This window comes from Phalangium opilio, unplaced genomic scaffold, assembly GCF_054372755.1.
Source record: "Phalangium opilio isolate 3A_F unplaced genomic scaffold, DU_Popi_V2 ptg000025l_1, whole genome shotgun sequence".
NCBI lineage: Eukaryota > Metazoa > Arthropoda > Arachnida > Opiliones > Phalangiidae > Phalangium > Phalangium opilio.
In genome coordinates, this window is record NW_028324156.1 from 2,998,785 (window position 1) to 3,018,433 (window position 19,649).

At 36.5% G+C, this 19,649-nt stretch overlaps 5 protein-coding genes across 8 annotated transcripts in view; 3 read left to right on the forward strand and 2 right to left on the reverse strand.

Annotated features, from left to right (window-relative positions):
• LOC149691759 (uncharacterized) overlaps positions 1 to 2,334 on the reverse strand; it is a 40,931-nt gene extending 38,597 nt beyond the window's left edge. Inside the window, exon 1 of the mRNA XM_089869190.1 lies at positions 1,729 to 2,334. Coding sequence (XP_089725316.1) covers positions 1,729 to 1,824 — 96 coding nt within the window. The 5' untranslated portion in view covers positions 1,825 to 2,334. The remainder of the gene's footprint in view (positions 1 to 1,728) is intronic.
• The window catches only part of LOC149691758 (B9 domain-containing protein 2-like), a 52,059-nt gene extending 39,781 nt beyond the window's left edge, over positions 1 to 12,278 (forward strand). The window contains exons 2-5 of one of the 4 annotated variants that reach the window (XM_089869205.1): positions 9,203 to 9,372; positions 11,604 to 11,709; positions 11,776 to 11,901; positions 11,965 to 12,278. In XM_089869205.1, coding sequence (XP_089725331.1) covers positions 11,613 to 11,709; positions 11,776 to 11,901; positions 11,965 to 12,278 — 537 coding nt within the window. In that variant the 5' untranslated portion in view covers positions 9,203 to 9,372; positions 11,604 to 11,612. Of the gene's footprint in view, positions 1 to 8,956; positions 9,040 to 9,202; positions 11,902 to 11,964 lie in introns of those variants that run through there. The other 3 variants (XM_089869203.1, XM_089869204.1, XM_089869202.1) reach the window with 3 other exon arrangements.
• Positions 12,278 to 16,987, forward strand: LOC149691760 (tectonic-1-like). The gene is made up of 2 exons (XM_089869179.1): positions 12,278 to 12,922; positions 12,994 to 16,987. The coding sequence occupies exons 1-2, from the start codon at positions 12,280 to 12,282 to the stop codon at positions 14,277 to 14,279; spliced, it is 1,929 nt and encodes a 642-aa protein (XP_089725305.1). The 5' UTR covers positions 12,278 to 12,279; the 3' UTR covers positions 14,280 to 16,987.
• On the reverse strand, positions 14,489 to 16,995 carry und (methionyl aminopeptidase und). The gene is made up of 3 exons (XM_089869184.1): positions 15,976 to 16,995; positions 15,216 to 15,411; positions 14,489 to 15,151 (listed from the first exon to the last, which is right to left on the reverse strand). The coding sequence occupies exons 1-3, from the start codon at positions 16,963 to 16,965 to the stop codon at positions 14,829 to 14,831; spliced, it is 1,509 nt and encodes a 502-aa protein (XP_089725310.1). The 5' UTR covers positions 16,966 to 16,995; the 3' UTR covers positions 14,489 to 14,828.
• Positions 16,996 to 17,495: 500 nt separating this feature from the next.
• Positions 17,496 to 19,574, forward strand: LOC149691762 (glutathione S-transferase Mu 1-like). Its single transcript, XM_089869200.1, has 7 exons — positions 17,496 to 17,654; positions 18,200 to 18,340; positions 18,420 to 18,501; positions 18,582 to 18,682; positions 18,770 to 18,865; positions 18,944 to 19,054; positions 19,126 to 19,574. The coding sequence occupies exons 1-7, from the start codon at positions 17,619 to 17,621 to the stop codon at positions 19,228 to 19,230; spliced, it is 672 nt and encodes a 223-aa protein (XP_089725326.1). The 5' UTR covers positions 17,496 to 17,618; the 3' UTR covers positions 19,231 to 19,574.
• The last annotated feature ends 75 nt before the right edge of the window (positions 19,575 to 19,649 follow it).

Sequence of the window (19,649 nt, forward strand, 5' to 3'; positions counted from 1 at the left end):
GATTGATATAGCAGCTTGCTTATTATCAACCTAATACCTTTAAAAAAAAAACAGGAAAATATATATATATATATATATATATATATATGCAAATTTTTGGGGGGTATTATTTAAAAAATGTGGTTTTCTTTTGTGGGTTTGAAAAACGTTCTTGGAAAATTCTTTTTAAACTGAATATTGGGGACATATTCGTTATTTTATCCATATACTTATTCATTATAATTCAAGATTTGAAATCCAGATATCGGGCGCTATACTTAATTAAGATATTGAGACTTTTGGGTTCAAAAACTATTGTTGTGCTTGGTTTGATACGTACTCGATTTTCCCGCTTTCATACGCCAAGCAAAAAAGAAAAAAAAAGTTGATCTATAATTCCACATAGTTATAATAATTTTAATTAAGAGGTTGATTTAAATTATCTTTTCTAGAAGAAACCTTTTTATTTATTTATTTATTTTTTCAAAAACAATTTATATATTTCGGAGACAATCCAATTTTACGGATTTTGCTTTCTTCGAATCTAGATCGTCTGGTCAGGTTATATGTACGGGACTTTCTAATTTAATTATGTTCATTGTTTATTTATTTATTTATTTATTTATTTATTTATTATACTGGGTTAGTGTTATTATTTTGATATAAATATTAATCAAGCATTAACCTATACTGTAATTTTGTTTTTTTAGAGAGAGAAAACGGGGGTATTTGGGTTGCAAAATCGACAGTTTGATAAATAATTAAATATGTATTTATACTTGAATTATATATTTAAATTTTTCGAGGGTTATTTAGATCCGGTTACAATTTTTATTTATTTGTTGATTTATTTGGGGATTTTTTTCAATGTAATTGCATTTACATTGAAATTTTGATTATTTCAAGTGAAAATAACCCTTGATAGGATGAGAGGAGCAAGACCACAATGTTACAGACGCGACACTTATATTTGTGGTTCAAAGTGGACCTCCTTGAGGTAGAAATCAAATCTAGAATTATTCGATTTTTACGTCAATTTACTAGACCTTAATGCCAACATATGTATAATAGTCACACAATGATTCCAATTAGTTCTATCATAAGTTCATAAGATATGTTCCATATACGTTTGTGACTGGTTACAAACTGGAGCTTGTCATGAAGTGAGTGACGTAGGTCATAGATTCAAGGTAAAGCGACGCCTGGTTTTGGCGCTGTCTAAAATAGAACCTAGATGAAAGTCCTGCAAAACTAACCACCGAGTGTAGTACTTCAATTCTCGCTTGTCGTTCTGCTAGAACTAGCTCGGGCTGTAAGTCTCTCAGTAGCATTACGAAGTAATGGGAGTGTCATACTTATGATAGGAACATATCACTTATAAACTTATGGCTGTATGTATTAGGTTAGTTCCCTCGCAACCAATAAACAACGCCAGACGGAGCTAGCCCGAGTTCACTACACGCTTAGGTATACTAGCCAACTCGCGCCGCCTGCCTCTAGCGGTACGTCTTGGTGCCAGGGAAATAACCAACCCAAGAAGGTGACCTCCCCACCCCTGTGGCGTTTGTGCTTCCCTTATGGAATTAATGGAATGGTCTATTACCAACTAACGAACGTCTCTCAATCTAACCCAACACTCGGTAAAACTTACAAGCACATTGATAGCCTATAGTCTTATAAATCAAACCCCATGCAAGTTTGACCCCATCCGTAATACGACCTATATATATAATTCGTAAAATCTCTCACCTTTATGACAAGCGCCAACAGACAGATTGTTATTCCCGCGTAGTTTTTCCCGCCAAAGATTCTCCGCCGTAGCGGACGTATTACACACACTTTCATTTTGTATTAATATATAAGTTGTTTAGTCCGAGAAATGTAATGTATCCAAAAAAACCGAAAATACAGTCTTCGTTAACTTTTAACTTTCTCTCCGGACGCCAAACTTCTCAAGAAACACTCGATTTAGGCGCGAAAGATTTCAATCCGTGCACGCACCAACGTTACTTTAAACGTCGTCATGAAACTAATCCAATATCAACAACACCCGCGCGATATGAGGCCACAGTTGAAACTTTTGACAGGACAAACTTAACTTAGTTTTAGTACCAGTAAAGTTACTCTCGCTTAATTCGTTAAAATTTGAAACAAAAACGTTGGGTAACAACAGCGACCATCATCGCGAAGGTTTTCTCAGCAGTCTGTTCTGTTTCGACTTCCAAAACTGGCTTCTCTCACTCACTCATACCTTAAAACTTACCTTGTAGGTTGGAATTTTTAGTTACTGACCCCCTTTTATTTTGACTACCCTCCATCCTTCTTTCATACGAAAATACGTCATTCGTGACGCGTCTTTTTTATTCATACCCACATTAATTCACCGCGTACCTTTTTAAGTTACCTTAATACTTATTAGGACTTACCTAAGGGGGTTGACACTCTAGGTATCTTTGTACAGTTTAATTCTTAATTCCCCCTAGTTACGCGGTACCAGACGTTTTTCTCTAACGAGTATATGTCCCCTCGGACGCTTGAACGGCTCCTCAAGTTCTTATTTTGTGAATTTGAGAGATGTTAGAATTGTCTAGAAAAAGTTATTCTGGTCATTTAATCCAATGAAATGAAGCGCGGTGTAAAAGTGTGTTTGGGTTATGGTTTTTTTGTAACTTCAAGGAAATTTTAACAAGATTTGTAGTAGTTGTTTTATAATAACGATATTTAGTGTGAAAAAAGGTATAATTTTGTATGTTGTAGTCTCTAGGGTCTGTGGAATTTATACCCTTTTTTTAGAACTTTGATGGTTATTAGACTACGAAATTGTTCTTGATTTTTTTATATGAATATTAGTACTGGAGAACATTATATTTTGGGTTATTTTGAGTAATTGAGGGTAATTTTAGGTATATCATTATACAGTAATCATATCCGTGACTATCATTTTGATATTTATATTGTTTTTGTATTGGTCGAGTTAGTTTTAACAGGAATGCATGCGGCTACTAGGAATTATTGTGCTACATCCCTGCATTTTCACTCAACGTATCTAGGCGATTTTGTCTTTTGTGGGAAGAGCTAGACTAATCATTATGTATGACGAATTTTATCGTGGTTATAAAGACGTTAGAATTATTAGGCGTGTTAGGATAGTAAGTTCTCAAGCACAGCCTACAAAACTCGCATGGAAATAAACATGGGATGTTTAGGGCACTATGATTCCCATCAGCTGTATGTATTCCTGGTTTTAAATATGCCTGCCCTAAATTTCAAAACATAGTAAAAATATTTATATTTTCAAATCGTTGAAACTACTGGTATGTTCTTAAAATTGGGGCGAAAAGTTCGATAAGTGTGGTTTTAATTTGATTTAATTTAAATCTTAGTTATATTTGATATCAATCCCTTTAAATGTCATGTAGATTAGTTGGAAAAAATCCTTACACCTTGAAATGAAATATTTTTATTATCGTTGCTACTAGATTCCAAATAAAATACAGGGTGTTTCAAAAGGCGGAGGGTAATTATAGGACCGGATTACATACAGTGGGATGGTTCTATGGGAAATGATCAATTTTGAGTCGAAAATGTAACTTCTTTCGCGATTTTACCCTAAACAAGTTATGAATTAGGGACGACTCCTTAGATTTGAATAAGAAACTGAAAGACAATGCTAAGTTAATTAAGGGGTCATCCCTTCATCCCTAAAACGCAATACAATCACAGAAAAAATTATGGATAAATGCCAAAGAAGTGTAGAACATTTTCGACGCTCAAAACTGATTGCCCATAGAACCATCCCACTGTACTAGGGTCCTATAATCACCTTCCCTTTTTGTAATACCATGTATTTAAATACCAAATTACAACGTAGAAAACCAATATTTGGAAACTAAACAGTTTGTTTTCACTTTCAAAAAATATTCCCCCTCAAATATTTTTTTCATTATGTTTTCGTCTAACCGATAAAAATTTCGTTTTCTCGCCATCATTTTGACTTCCGGTTTTACCTTTTTGTTTTATTACGACAACAATCAAAACCTCCTAATTTTTTTAGAGGGGGGGGGTTTATGGGGGGCTGTACCGGCGACAATTTCCGCCGTTATATTTCGAGACTAGAATCCTTAAATACCGACAAAAACATTTCCTATAAAAAATAATATAACAGCGATTGTTCTCACTCTCTCTTCCCCCCGTCTCGCGTATTGCGTTATTTGAGAGGTTACGAAAATTTCATCACTTTTACCAGAAACAAGATGCCATTGAAGAAAAGATAAAAGAATCGTTCATAGACAAAATCATGTCGTAAGGACATGTCACGCTATTTCTCTCTCTCACTCTCTCGCAATGTTTCTAGGGGTTAGACCATAAGTTTATAAGATATGTTCCATGAGTTTGTCACTGGTTTCAAACTGAAGCTTGTCATGAAGTGAATGAGGTAGGTCATAGGTTCGAGCTGTAAGTCTCTCAGTAGCATTACGAAGTATAGGTAGTATCATACTTATGGAAGGAACATATAAACTTATGGTGAACAAGATGGTAGAATTTCACAAGACTTAGAGGAGTTTTGACCTTTAACCTTACGACCTTATAGTGGCCGAAGGTTTAACGGAATACTTCAATTCTCGCTTGTCGTTCTGCATATAGAACTATCTCGAGCTGTAAGTCTCTCAGTAGCATTAGTAAAGTATAGGTAGTGTCATACTTATCAAGGAACATATCTTATAAACTTATGATTTTACCTATGACCCCTTAAATTTAATTAAGGGGTCATCCGTAAAACAACACTCCAAACATAAACACTTTCACGAACTATGGATGGAGTTGGAACCTTCAAAAGGTGTAGTACGAATGTCATGTTTTTGTCTTTGGTGAAAAATTAATGTTATAAGAATCTCGGGTTCGGTCGTATCGCTTCCACTTATGGACATCAACAGCAGCGGAACAGCGAAGTCTGTTGATTTGTAAATCAAAGCTGCAGGCTAGAATGGTATGGTGGACAGAAACAAGGAGTGCCTCGCGCTTTTAAACCACTTAAAAAACTACCGAGAAAATTGTCCAATGACAACCTGTTATTTTTGGCGGCCTCCAAATGTTGTCAACCCACGTTTAAGTGAAAGTTACCTTTCGGAGATTTTTTTCTTTTCAAATTTAAGCTTCTTGAATTTTTATACCTCCCCCCGGTGTGGTCCCCCCTTAATTTTTCTTCCTAACTGAACATGGCCGGATGTCAAAGTCTGTCCAGATCTTGGCCTATTGTCAAGGTTAAAATGGTGACTCCTGTTTGATGTAATTGTTTTAAAAGTGTTAGCACATAATGCCTTGATAAGATACCTTCTCTTTTGATATAGTGATTAAAATCCAAGGGGATAATCACTTTTATGCAGACTGTACCTTTGACATTAATAAATAGGGATTAGACGACAATATTTCTGCTAATAATTTTAATCTTTCTTGCTGTTAAATATATCATAAGTTTATAATATATAAGCCATAAGTATGACACTACCTATACTTCGTAATGCTAGAGACTTATAGCTCGAGCTAGTTCTAGCAGAACGACAAGCGAGAATTGAAGTACTACACTCGGTTGGTTAATTTTGCAGGACTTCCATCTTCCTATTTAGTCTGTAGCACTAAGCCTATGACAGGACCTCTCCAGGCATGCGTCGCTTTACCTCGAGTCTATGACCTACGTCACTTCATGACAAGCTCCAGTTTGTAACCAGTGATGGACAAACTTATGGGACATATCTTATGAACTTATGATATATTTATGAATAGTAATTGCCTTGAAAACACCAATTCAAGGGCTTGATGCTTAATTTCTTTTCTCTGTTTAAAATAACACCGGATGTAAATTGTTCAGGATGTTTAACGCCTATCACCTTTGTGGGGGAGATTTCACGTTTTTCTTTGATTAAATTAAAACAATATTTGCCTTTTTTCGCGCGCTTTTTTCACCCTTTTGGCGCGAGCTTTTATTTCACCAATTTGGCCCGCGCTGTTAACACGTGGTAGAATTACGCCAATTACGTGTTGAATTATACTTACACCCGATTTCTGGAATGTTGTTAGGAGGAGTAGGCGTTAACACTATCGAAGAGAATCGTTCTTTTATTTTAACGGATGGAAGATTTTTCGTTCAAAAACGCCTCGTAAGAAGAATACTGTATAATAATAAAAAACCTTGTGTCGTAACTAAAGTAACACCTAGTTTTTCTATTATAACCAGTTATTTATTTCTAATTTAAAACTCTTGTCATTTTTTCCCCGTAAAGAATGGACAGCTATAGTTATAGAAATTGTATTTTGAAAGAATTTTAAAAATGCTGACTTTATTAATTATTATTTGTTAACAATTGGAAGGCTTTCAATTTGAAGTTTGAATGAAGATATGTTTTGAGAAAATGGATAATTATTAGCTTTAGGTTACTGAAATAGATTGTATTTATTTCCTCGATTGTTTCTTGACTTTAAACCGCGCTTTATAACAGGGTTGCCAGACAGTAATTTGTCATTAGAACATCTCCTGCATTCATTCGGGTTTGGAACTGAATGATAGTTACTGAATCGAACTGAATTCCTACAAGCTTTACAGTCTGTTTTGTAGATACGGCTTGAATTGCGCTTACAAATGACTGGCAACACTTTTTCGCGCTCTGTCTATTGAAAAAGGGATCCTATGAAAAACATTAACATGTACAAAAATGGGCCGAGCCTCGCTTCGTGCCCTCTCCGCCGTAAAACGTTCTGAGATCCCATGTAGAGCCAAGTCTGCCTTTTGTTCTCATTCAATCGCCAATTGAACAATTATGTTATAAATTAACTCCTTTTCCTAATTAATAAACAATATTCTTTGACTGTATCATTATTATACATCTTTGTTCGTATCAAAAATATCGTGACTTGGCAATCGCAGATAAGTAATATTAAAAGCAAGTCGAGGGGATATTCGCTAAATCGTTGCCGATTTTAAAATAATCGAAGGGATATTCACTAAATCGTTTATGGTCGAGGGGATATGTACAAGTTTATAAGATAAGTTATGCATAACCCTATTTACAAGTTTATAAGGCGAGTTATGCATAACCTTATGTACACCTGCGCTTGCCAAGTCACGATATTTTTGATACGAACAAAGATGTATAATAATGATACAGTCAAAGAATATTGGTTATTAATTAGGAAAAGGAGTTAATTTATAACATAATTGTTCAATTGGCGATTGAATGAGAACAAAAGGCAGACTTGGCTCTACATGGGATCTCAGAACGTTTTACGGCGGAGAGGGCACGAAGCGAGGCTCGGCCCATTTTTGTACATGTTAATGTTTTTCATAGGATCTCACTTCTTTTTGTAGACCCTCTCGTTATACTTCGGTAGTTATATTAAAACAAGACCCTCTCGTGGTAATTCGTTTGCCAATATAATCGCTAACGTTTGTCCATATTTACGCTGAATTACCCCTTTCGACCCGCAGGGAATATGCAATAAAGATTGTACGCGATATCCTAATAAAAGAATGTAGCATCAGTTACGACACTTTTCTCTTAAACTACTACCAGGGATAGATAGACTTTTTTAAGACGGAATGGGTAACAGGGTTATTCGGGTGCGCGTCCTAGTCCACGACCCCCTTACCCGTGACGGAGGGGTATGAAAGAAGAGGCGGGTCTTATTTTCGTTATGACGTTGTTTGTATATCCGGGTCAAGTAAACGTCGTCTGCCCGTCGTCTGCTCATTCGTCTGCCAAGTTGGAATGGGCTCGGATTGTAATTTTTGACATAACATTGTTTAAAAATGGAAGTTACACAAGACATAGGGCTTGCAACTGAAAAAAAACGGGGAAGACCCAAGAAAATTAAAAGTGAGTTAGAATTGAGTAAAAGCCTTCATAGATATTACAGCACGAACAGGTTTTAACCAAACACTAAGCTCACAAATCTCCTGACCATTCACTAAGCCTTGGTTAACTTCATCAAATTCGTTTACAAAATCATGAGGATAGTAGAAATTATTGGCTTAAGAAAGAATTAGCGAACACTTTTCACCTTTACAGATGTACTCCAAATCCAAAACACCGGCACCAAATTCACTAACAACCTTCTTTATTGCTATTAAAAACAATTCCCGAATAATTACCTGGACCCTCGCATTTAGACGGCTCCATTTTGAACCCCGGTGAAGACGCTTATCTGTACAACCATAGCCCACTCGATCCGCGCTCTATAGCTATAGCGCGAGCAGCTTGCGTCGTGACGCGCGTGATCGAGTGGGCTATGGTACAACGCAAGAGGGGTCGTAGTCATGGCGACCGAGGTAAACAGGAATTACGTATTTTTGGCCCTCCCCGTCAGCAACGTCACCAATACGTAGTTTTTGTGAGCCAATAAGATAATTTAATTTTTTGGTTACGTGTTGAAGGAAGGGACTATATACTCGTCTATGAGTCGGACTGAAGTAAAGGCCGAACATTGTTTATTCCGTCTTAAAAAAGTCTATCTATCCCTGCTACTACTCCTATTAGCTTTAATATATATTTAACTTTCGGTTAACTTTGGACCATTAAGTCCATTCATCAAGAACACACACTATTTCTGTTGAAAAGACAGCAGCGCCATCTAGTTTTAAAATAAAGAACTAAAGAACAATTTTATAAAAATTTCGGGATGTTTTAATTTTTCTGTGCTTTATAAAATAAATGAAAACTAAATCCTGAATTTTAAGTTTCTATCTCCTCTAGAAGTACCTTAGAATTTTGATGATCGGTGAGTGAGTGAGTGAGTGACAAAATAAGGTAAATTTCACCTGCGATATTTCGAAAAGTATATAGGGTAGGAACTTGAATTTTGGAAACTATAGCTACGATTGACAGTCCTCGTGGCATGCAAAATTTCAGGCTCTTACCTGTACCCATCACGAAGTTACAGTGGGGTTAAAAGTGCCACGAGTTGCTTCGAGAAAAGGGTGCCAGTGCTCGACTTGGCTGGGAGCACTGCCGTGCTCCCAGATAGGCAAACTTTACTTCATTATAATTGAATTTTTATCTTTAACTGCGGGTAGACCTAGTTAATTTTAATTTAAAAAAAAATATATTTTTTATTCATTTTAATCAAAATTAAATTTTTTTTAATTTTAATTTAAAAAAAATATATTTTTTATTCATTTTAATCAAAATTAATTTTTTTTAAAAAAACCTTTAAATTTTCTTGATTCTTTCAGAACTTTCAGGAGGCGAAATAAAGTATATATATAAAGTGCAAAACGGCCCACAACAACGTTCCTTCATCCATCCAAAAAGGTACAACGCCCAAATCGGCAGTCCGACTTTGAAGAGAGTGGGTTGACCATGGAGGCCATCGTAACATTTTCCATCCACCGACCACGTACTGGCAAGTCAAGTTTTTCTTTTTTTTTCTTCTTTTTGTGGAAACCAAAAAGAAAGAGAAACATCTTGTATTAAAGCTGGTATTTTATAAGATTTTAACGTCTGCGCAAGTCCACGTTGCCATGGTTGGTTCAATCCTAATTTACACGATTTGAACTGATATCCATATGGTTCTAAAATTTAAATACAAATAGTACGACCCATTCTTGAAAAGAGTAGTGTTTAATACGGAAATACTTAAGTTTTCAATGCGTAATTTTATTAATTCTAAGGTTGCCTTGCCATTTATTATACAGGGTGTTTTTGAAAGGCCTGTTAAAAATTGGGAAATCAATTTTGAGTCGAAAATATAACTTCCATCTCTATTTTGCCCAAAAAGGGGCACCGTTTGTTTTAGGGATGACCCCCTTAAGGTTAATTTAGAAACTAATAGGCAATGATTTCTAATTTAATTAATTAATAAATAACTCTAATCTTGACTTGGAAACGGTGTCCCTTGGGGATCTGTAACCAGTTACAAACTTATGGAACATATCTCATGAACTTATGGTTCAATATAAGAGACTCTTTTAGTTAGTGACGGAAAAAATCAGTTTCTTTGACGCGTGGGTTGAAAAAGGTGGGACAACGACCGATATCTACTTTATAAGCGTTGTCTACCCTCTGATTTTCTGTATAGAAGCTTTGTCTCGAAGGTTTTTGTGTTCTTTTTGGGGGTTGTTAATATATAATTTATGCGGAACTCATTTTAAAGTAAAAATTAATTATCGAGGAGGAATCGGGACGCTACCATTTTTCTTCCGCGTTTATGTTTGATCGTCGTATATTGAAATTAGTTTAAGCTGTACAAATTGAAATAATTGTTCCCCATCGCTACCAAAAGGTTCTGCCATAAGTTTATAAGATATGTTCTATAAGTATGACACTACCAAGAAGTGATATCTAGTTTATTAGGGAGAAGGTATAAGATGCCTAAGTATTCGCGCGTCATAGTCCCAGTCCCCCTTTCAAAATACAAGGGGGGGGGGCGGAAAAGGAGGCCGGGCTATTTCGCCTCTCCTCAGTCGAAAAATATGACTGTAATCTTCGTCATTCGCGTCGTCGCGCTGACGTGAGTTTTCAAGAACCAATGAGATGCTGGTTGTAATTTAGAGGCGGGGATTAACTCCGGACCTACGTTGTCGTTTGGACTGGAGATAAAGCTACTGGAAATGTGGCGAATTTATACCTTCTCCCTAATAAACTAGATATCACTTCTTGACACTACCTATACTTCTTAATGCTAGGTTGGGACTTACTGAGCGCTAGTTCCAGAACGACAAGCGAGAATTGAAGTCTTACACTCGGTTTTGCAGTAAACAGTGACAAACTTATGGAACATATCTTATGAATTTATGGTTTTAATGAAGGATTTTTTTATGAGATGATGTGCCATTAGGCTATTTGTTCTAGTGTTTCAAGTGACAAGGCTGAATTTTTATAATTGGGAAAATGGCTAATTTAATGATGAAAAGTTAATTGTCCAACAACACGATCCGTTCATGGGTATCCCGAGAGGCTAATTACTCTCTCAGGTTTCGTGTAATCCCTTTAGAACAGATAGAACGGTTTACGCTTAGTAATGATCCCCTCGTGCTTATCCTCACCTACTCCGTCGCTACACTTGATTTTTCGTCGAAAAGTTGTTGAAGATATGCTGTACTTATTCAACTTGTTTAACAAGTTAATTTCACCTGCTACCTAGCTCTTGCCATCTAGGCCATACCAACGAAGATACGTTTAACAAAATCTAGTATATTTTTTCCCGCTAAACGTTTAAAACTTAAGAAAGACAATACTGAACTGAAAGAGGTGCCAAGTTAAGAGTGCAATTGACCGACCATGACTTTGATTAGCCCAAGAGAAAAAACTATAGTCTGCACTGTCAAAGACAAGCTATTTTTACACGATGTGTTAGGTTATATGTCTAACAGCTCTCTAAGCGGAAACCCTAGCTGTTCCTGGAATGACAGAGGTTCGGTTCCTCCAGACTCTAGATTCTAGAGAGTTGGGGAAATGGGAATATAAATAAAACGGTTGCTATAGCAACTTCCGTTGCAGCTGTTCCACGATGATAGTTGTTTGGTAACTGAACTGACGCCACGATTTAGGCTATTTTAGTAACAAAACATTCCTGACTTAAAATGGCGCTAGTAGAGTGTTAAATCATCATTTTTTTTCAAACATGGTAAGAAGGCGAGAGCCATGGCTGAAGTCCACTTTGTCGGACAATTAATTGGCGCTGAAGTAGAAGGGTTCGGAGCCGGATCTAGTTTATTCTGTAAATGGGGTGTGAATTATGGTAAGCTTTTATTTAATTGGATGCACGCTATTGTTCACTACGGTAAACTTTGGGTTAATTTCGAAGGGGGTGGATGGACACACTTGGAAGGTTTAGTTGAGGGTCAAACGCAGGTTGACAGTCCATCGACCGGCGGTAATTGTTACTGGTGTCATCCCATTGATATTCATTTTGCTAGCAAAGGAATACAAGGTGCGTTTCGATACTGTGGTTTTAAAGATTGGTAAAACTTATTAAAAAAATCCCGCCGAAAAGGTTGGCCAAAATTTTACTTCCAAGTCTGGAATATGGACATTTATGGTCGCACTGATGTTTGTGGATACGGTTTTGTTCACGCTCCTTCATCTCCTGGTTTTCATCGTTTAGAATGCGTCACTTGGCGCCCCGAAGGCTCTAGATGGGAAGAATTTGTCAAAACATTCTTAGGTGGTAGTTTACTAGTCAGAAATGACCAAACTGTGTATTCTGGTCGAGATCGTTACAATTTACAAACCGTGTCCGCTGGAACAATTCATTTAGAACTTCACGTGGTTTTAAGAAATTTTCACAAATTTGGTGTTGAGTTTTAAAATGAAAGGTATAACGCTGTGTTTAGTAATGCTCTTATGGGTATTGCCGGTTATTTCCGCCGAGCTGGATAACTCTTCAGAACCAGGAAACTTTACTTCCATCGCTTACAATGTTACGGACAATGGTACCGTCATCGAAATATATACCGAAGCTGATAATGTCACCGCCAACGAAACTGCGACAACTTTATCACCGACAGAGCAAGCGTCTACCGAAAACCCTACTGCGGAACCAGCTGACAAAAAGTCAAAGTCAACATCATGCACTTGCGATATTAGTGATATCTGCAACGAGGATTGTTGTTGCGATGCCGATTGCGTAATAGACGGATTACATACCCTAGAAGAATGTAGGAGCACGGATCGCGTAGTGTTGGACGAACGATACTGCTCGAATTCCAAGCCGAAGTACGATCTGTTTTGCGTAGCCTATGATAATTTACAACAACGTCATTACTTCAATCCACCTAAGAAAGTTAGCGACCCAAGTTTGAGGAATGTCAAGGTTAACAACCCATATTCTTGGACGGACGATGACGTAAAGCCACTGGTAAAGACGCAGGAACCAGGACCGAATGAATGCTTTAAAACCAAAGGACCCATCTACGTTCTTCCAAATGGGACAGAGGAACCCATAAAATGGAGTAAGTTCATCAAAAGTAGGACGTAGAGTCGGGATGGAGATTAATTTACAACCTTGTGTTAAACTATATAGCTCTTCCCGCGGCAATGTTCAATGACTTCTGTGACTCGGAGGGACCGGTACGATATATGGTTGACGCGTCATACCAGTGTCTTCATTCAATAGATGTCATTTCGCGCTGCGAGGTTGATGGAGCCTTCGACCTCAATCGCTATGTCAATTTAACTTTTCAAACTTTATTGAGGGACAACTCTAGTAACGAAACAACTTGCGATACTAATAGCAAGCACAATATTTCTTCCGTACCCGTATCCATGACCAGAAGTTACATTTATCATAATATTCTAGAAGGTACTGCGCAGTACCGAATAATTGACAGTGACGAAGCATTGCCAAAGCCGGTGTTTGATTCCCTGGCTAACCTTTGCCGTAATGCGATTTTATCTGTAAGTTTTGTCATAACGCACTCTGGACGTCAAGGAATTGACACGGTCCATTTGGAAAAATTCGAACTCGCGGACTTAAGTCCCGAAAAACCAATCGCGCAAACGTTCAGTGTAAAATTCAAGTATCGAGACAAGTTGATAAGGAGAATTGAAAACCCTGGTTACAAATTGGGACAGTATATAGTCGTGGGTAAAAATGCGTCCCAGAACGAGTCTATCAAGAACAAAATAATTTCCACGTCCAATTTTAAAACGTTGAGGCCTAATTTCGCTGGTTATTGCCAACCTATTAACGCTTCAGAAAGTGGAGTAAAGTTTGGAATTAATTTGAACGTAGGTTGTGCCCTTAAAGTAGCATTTAATGCCAAAGACGAAGTCGCCACCGCCGCGACTCGTTGTTCAAAGTTACAGGAGGAAATTCTAAACTACGTCTTCGACTTTGATAACGCGCACACATTTGCCACTTTCGCAAAATCGAACCCGGATGACGTGACAGACTGGGTTCATATTCAAAAGGATGGACTTAATTTAGTTAATAAACTTGTCGATAATCGGGTTTGTCACGTCATTACGAGCCTCCGAATTGAAATTTTCCATGCCAGAACGGGTTTGGTAGCCAGTCCTCAAATCAAAGTATTAGCCATCTCTGTTAAGGCCTTTCACCACCCAATTATAATCTGTTCCGGAGACAGTTGTCCTCCATTAATGGAAATTAACTTAAGAAGTACAGTTTCTTATAAAGATATGACGTCGAAACCATCGTACGTATTCGGACAAAGTCCCAAAATACGAGCGACATTGCCAACTGATTTTTTCTACCCTTTCTTGTCAAACGCCCAAAGTGAAGTGAAAAAAAGTTCAAATTCCTTTTTAACATTATTTGTTTTTGTAACTTCATTATTAATGTCATAAGAATTTAAACCAAGGAACTTATGGTTGGAACATATCTTATAAACTTATGCTACGGTCCACATGACGATGGTAACGCAGGAAAAATAGCCAAGTTTATGTCAAATTTATTTTAATAATAAATCTGAAATTTACAAGAGTAACTTCATGTGTTCAATTAATCAATTGTTTAAATAAGTTTCTTCGATTTATTTATTTAAAAAACAAACAAATTGAAATACCAATTATTTTAATAATTCTTTTTACTTTCCAGGCCTTGATTATACTTTACAATTTTATTTTATATATTTTACACTCAAAAAATCATAGATAACGCAAAATTAGAAGTTGACAAAATGCGCATAATGCTATAGGGAGCAGCGTCCAATCATTTCTTCGATGTGTTTTTATTTTATTTCATTTTATTTTCTTAATTATAATTATGGTATTTTTTTTACAGTTTTAGTTTAAGGGAAGCTTTATTTCAGTACAATTTATTAATATTTTATATTTGAAACAAATTTTACAGTATAATTTTGGCTTTGATGAAAAAAGTTTATTTCTCGTTATTGATTAGTAGTCTTCACCGCGACTGACAATTTCCTTACAAGTGGGGCGAAGTAAAATGGTATGCTCAAACTGCGCGGTGTAACAACCTTTAATGTCGCTTAAAGGAGGGTACGAATCTATAATTCCTTTATCGCACAAATCTTTCAAGGCCATCAAATATTTGGTTTGACCTAAACGGTCCAACCATCTTCGACAAAAAGCCAATGTACCAAAATTTTGGTTAATTATATTCAATAGCTGTTTAGAACGAGCTAATCTCAGCGATACGTGACCGGCGTCAAAGTTTTTCATGTAATGGGAGACTTCCATATCATCATGAACGTAACCTGATAACAAAGAACAGAGGCTAGTTAGTCCCTAATCAGTTACCGATAAAATCAATTCTTATACCTTTTCCGGTACTGCCAAAAGTTTCTATGGCGTAAAATTCACCTTCTTCCATTTTTGTGGCATCACCACCTTTAACTATAGGTACAGTCTTGCCAGCGTGGATGCGATATTGATCTATTAGATGTCCATTCAAGTTGCGAATTGATCTAACTTGATATGTCTTACCATTCAATTCAACTTCATAAGATTCCATAACCTTAAAAGATTTAAAAGATAGTTAAATACAATCCTTAAAGGGAGGGTGAAGTAGAAAATCAAGTGATTTTTTTATCGATTTTTCTACTAATTATAAGACCAGTCTGCATAGTGAAACATTCAGGAAATACCAGTTCCGAATGATTTTAAAATTCAAATTAGGTTCAGATTTTATGGATAATTTTAAAGAAGCCCCTCCGGCCAATCGCGTAACGCCCTGCCTTTTTATTAACAAAATTCTCGTGTTGAATGAAATTTATCATGAGATTTGATAAAATTAGGCGCGCGACGTGATAATCATGGCGCGAGACATGGAGCGTGCCACGAGAAATTTGTTAATAAAAAGGCAGGGCGTTACGCGATTGGTCGGAGGGGCTTCTTTAAAATTATCCTTAAAATCTGAACCTAATTTTAATTTTAAAATCATTCGGAGCTGGTATTTCCTGAATGTTTGACTATGCAGACTGGTCTTATAATTAGTAGAAGAATCGATAAAAAATCACTTGATTTTCTACTTCACCCTCCCTTTAGGTACCATTTTTCATTCAGAAACGAAAAATCCCACCTCTTGTATTGACTCTCCTATATCACATAGTCTGACATCGATACCGGCTTCCCTGATACCAGTGTTGGTAGCATCTCTGACAGCTTCCAAAAGCTTATCATATTTTGGATTAAAAGTAAGTGTGAAGGCACAATCAATGATACGGCCCTGAACGTGAGTTCCAAAATCTATTTTGCAAACGTCATCGTATTGCAAGACTGTAGGATCCCCAGCATTTGGTGTGTAATGAGCGGCGCAATTATTTAGCGAACAGCCAGTGGGGAAGGCCAATCCTGATTTTAATCCATTTTCATTGATTAGTTTTCTGGCAGTAGTTTCTAATTCTTCGCAGATTTCTATCATGGTTTTGCCTGGTTTCATGACTTTTCTCATATATTGCCTGGTTTGGCGGTGAGCTTCGGCAGCTTCCCTGATTTGTTTATACACCTCTGATGAGCATAATTCAATTTGTTTCTTTTCTTCTAAAGTGTAACGATGAGAGGCTGATCTGTCATCGTGGGATACTGCGGGGTACTCTGTTTCTTGACCAACTGGAAAGTTTCCATCAGGAAACAGCTCCGAGATGGGTATGGTTGGAGGGTCAGTTTGTTGTTTGGGACCACCTGCCTTTGGCTTATTTCTTTTCCTTTTCTTCTTGGCGGCATTCTCACCTCCAGCCCCTTGTTCTTCGTCTTGACCATCTTGGGGTGGACTCGAAGGTGGCTGGGGATTTTTATCGTTGACATCGTTCAAGGACTGCTTCTTCAGCTGATCAGATAGGCCATCCTCCGTAACTTTGGCTAAGACCACACCATCTGGATGAACCGGCGATCCTTCGTCTTTTCCAGAAGTATCCTTCTTCTTCTTCTTTTTCTTTTTTTTCTTCTTGGACACTTCGGTTCCCCCCTTTTCAGTTTCGTCGTCAGTAATTTCTAACTCATCTACAATCCCATTCTTAGCCTCCTCATTGTGTTCCACTTGAGCACCGTGGTCTAACACTACGGCCGCCATTTTGCAGAACGCGCGAAGGAAATGCGGTTTCACGGCACCCCCTTTTTTTTCTTCAAAGTACATGGGAGGGAATATACTTGAATACTGGAGTAGAAGCATTTTTATGCCCAGGCACGTGAAAGTTTTTGCACTCCACGCTATCATTGGTTTATTCTCTTTGGTCGCAGACGTATGTGTAGAAAACCAAGCGTACTAAATTCAAAGGTTATGACACAATGTGAGTTTTTTTCATTTTAGTCTTTTCTTGTCAAACCTATTGGAGCCACTTTCAAATACTATGGGCATTCTCTGAAATATAGTCATACACGGTTGCACCTCACTTATCAGATTCAAATTATTAATTTTTATTCATTGGCGCTTTGCCGACTCTTTTAAGTTTTTTTTTCTGTGAGTACTAGCGTAACCTCCACCGAGTTTGCTTGGGAAAACCCTAACTCGTTAGGGTGGCGGGAAACAAGCTGTAAGCATGAAAAAAGGCGGGAAATAAGGGGACGGTATTTATCTTGTATACCCCCTACTGTTAGGAGGACGTTGCATAAAATCTTTTATCAATAACCGGCGTAGCCGACTACATTCTTTAACGTGCGGTAGATCAAAACTGACGTTTTATCCCTGTTACGCTAAATTTTCTTTCAAAGTTTGATTTTTGCAAAATGGCACCACTTTTGGGTTATTGGAATATTCGAGGCGTAAGTTGTTTTATTAATTTTGATATTTAAATAGAAACAATCGGTATTTTAAGTAATTAACTGTAAATTTAATTCTAATCTTCGACCAAGGCTTAAGCGAAAATTTTCTTGGCTAGACAGATTAGACAGGCTGAATTTTCAGTACACGCGAAGCTAGGCTTGCCCTTTATCTCTAGCCTTTGGCCTAGTAGATATGATATGTAGCGCAGTCTTGCACCCACTGACATTTGAACATGATATGTTTATAAGGTTAGGCTTCAGGATGTGCACTTGGCTTCGCTTCTTTTGTAGATGTAGGGGGGGGGGAGAGAATGGCTTAAGTTTAGCATAGATAAGGGTCCATTTGGGGGATAAACAAGTAACCTTGAAAATGAGTGATCAGGCAAGCCATGATAAAGCCCAAGAAAATAGTACGATGTTCTTTGATAAAAGCTGAATCATGACATCTCAAGGCTGACTCTCCCCTAGTCTCCTCTTATTTTAGAAATTATGAAAAATTAAAAAAAAAATGCCGTTTTTTTTTAATTTTTATTTAATATTCAAAGATTGGCCAACCAATTAGATTGGTAATGGCTTATGCTGAAGCGGAACTTCAAGAAAAGAGATATAATTATGGCCCACCACCAGAATTTGACAGAAGTGAATGGGTTAATGAGAAATTCTCTTTGGGATTGGAATTCCCTAATGTAAGATTGAGGAAATATATTTACACATATTTAATAAACAAACAATGAATGAATGAATTATTTTTAATTAAATTTAAAGCTTCCTTATTTTATTGACGGAGATACTAAAATTACCCAAAGTTTGGCTATCTTGAGACACGTGGCTCGTATTCATAAGCTTGGTGAATACTTTTTATCTAATGGTTTTATTATTCATAAAGGGGAATTGGGCGGTATAATTTATTCCGTGTTATTCATTCAGACGGAACCACCGAGGATGAAAAAATTCGTATTGATGTTGCTGAACAACAGCTGAATGACATGAGAATGGGTTTTGTAGGCATGTGTTACAGCCCAGACTTTGTAAGCCAGCCACGCAAATAAAAAAAAAATTTAAATATGTTTAACAACTTAATTAAATTAAATTAAAACAAATTAAATTTAATTTAGGAAAAACTGAAACCAGGGTATTTAAAAGCATTGCCAGATCAATTAGCCGCTGTTTCTAAGTATTTGGGTGAAAGAAAATGGATTGCTGGTGATAATGTAGGCTTGATTATAGGTTTAATTTATTTTAATTATAGACATAATTAATTAATTAAATTATAATTTAATTTTTTATAGTTTTCATACGCTGATATTATGCTTTACGAAATGGTTGATCAACATAACATCTTATCTCCCGGTGTTACAAAGGATTATGCCAATTTGGATGCCCATGCCAAGAGATTTGAAGTATTTAAAAAAAAAATATTGGTATAATCAAGCCTGAAAGGTTTTAAAGGGTTATCTCTTGATTTAAATAGGCTTTGCCTACCATTGAGAAATACATGAAGTCCGATAAGTATATCAAATGGCCTTTGAATGGTGATATGGCTAGCTTTGGCTCCAGACTTCAAAAGCAACCATAAACTGATTGCCTTCATTCAGTTTTAATAATAAGCACCAAGCCTTATAATAATAATTGAATAATAAATGGCGTACAATTCTTGCAGTATTTTCATTTTCCTTCATTAAAAAGGGATTAGGGTAGCATTTTTTTTTGATTTTGATTTTATATTATCATTCTTCATTTGCATAATAAATTGTATAATTATTCAGTGTGTGTAACTACTATATCTGTATTAATTATACTTTTAAATCTTTGGAGTAACTGATTAGAAAAAAAAAAAAAAAAAAATATTGTTCTAAAAGTATATTTTTGTCTGGCCAATTAAAAAACACAAAATTGTTGCGCTATTTTTTCAAATGAAAACATTTTTCGTACTTTTTTAATTATTATATAATAGCTTTGCTTTTATTTTATTTTGTAAATTGCAAAATAAAAGAG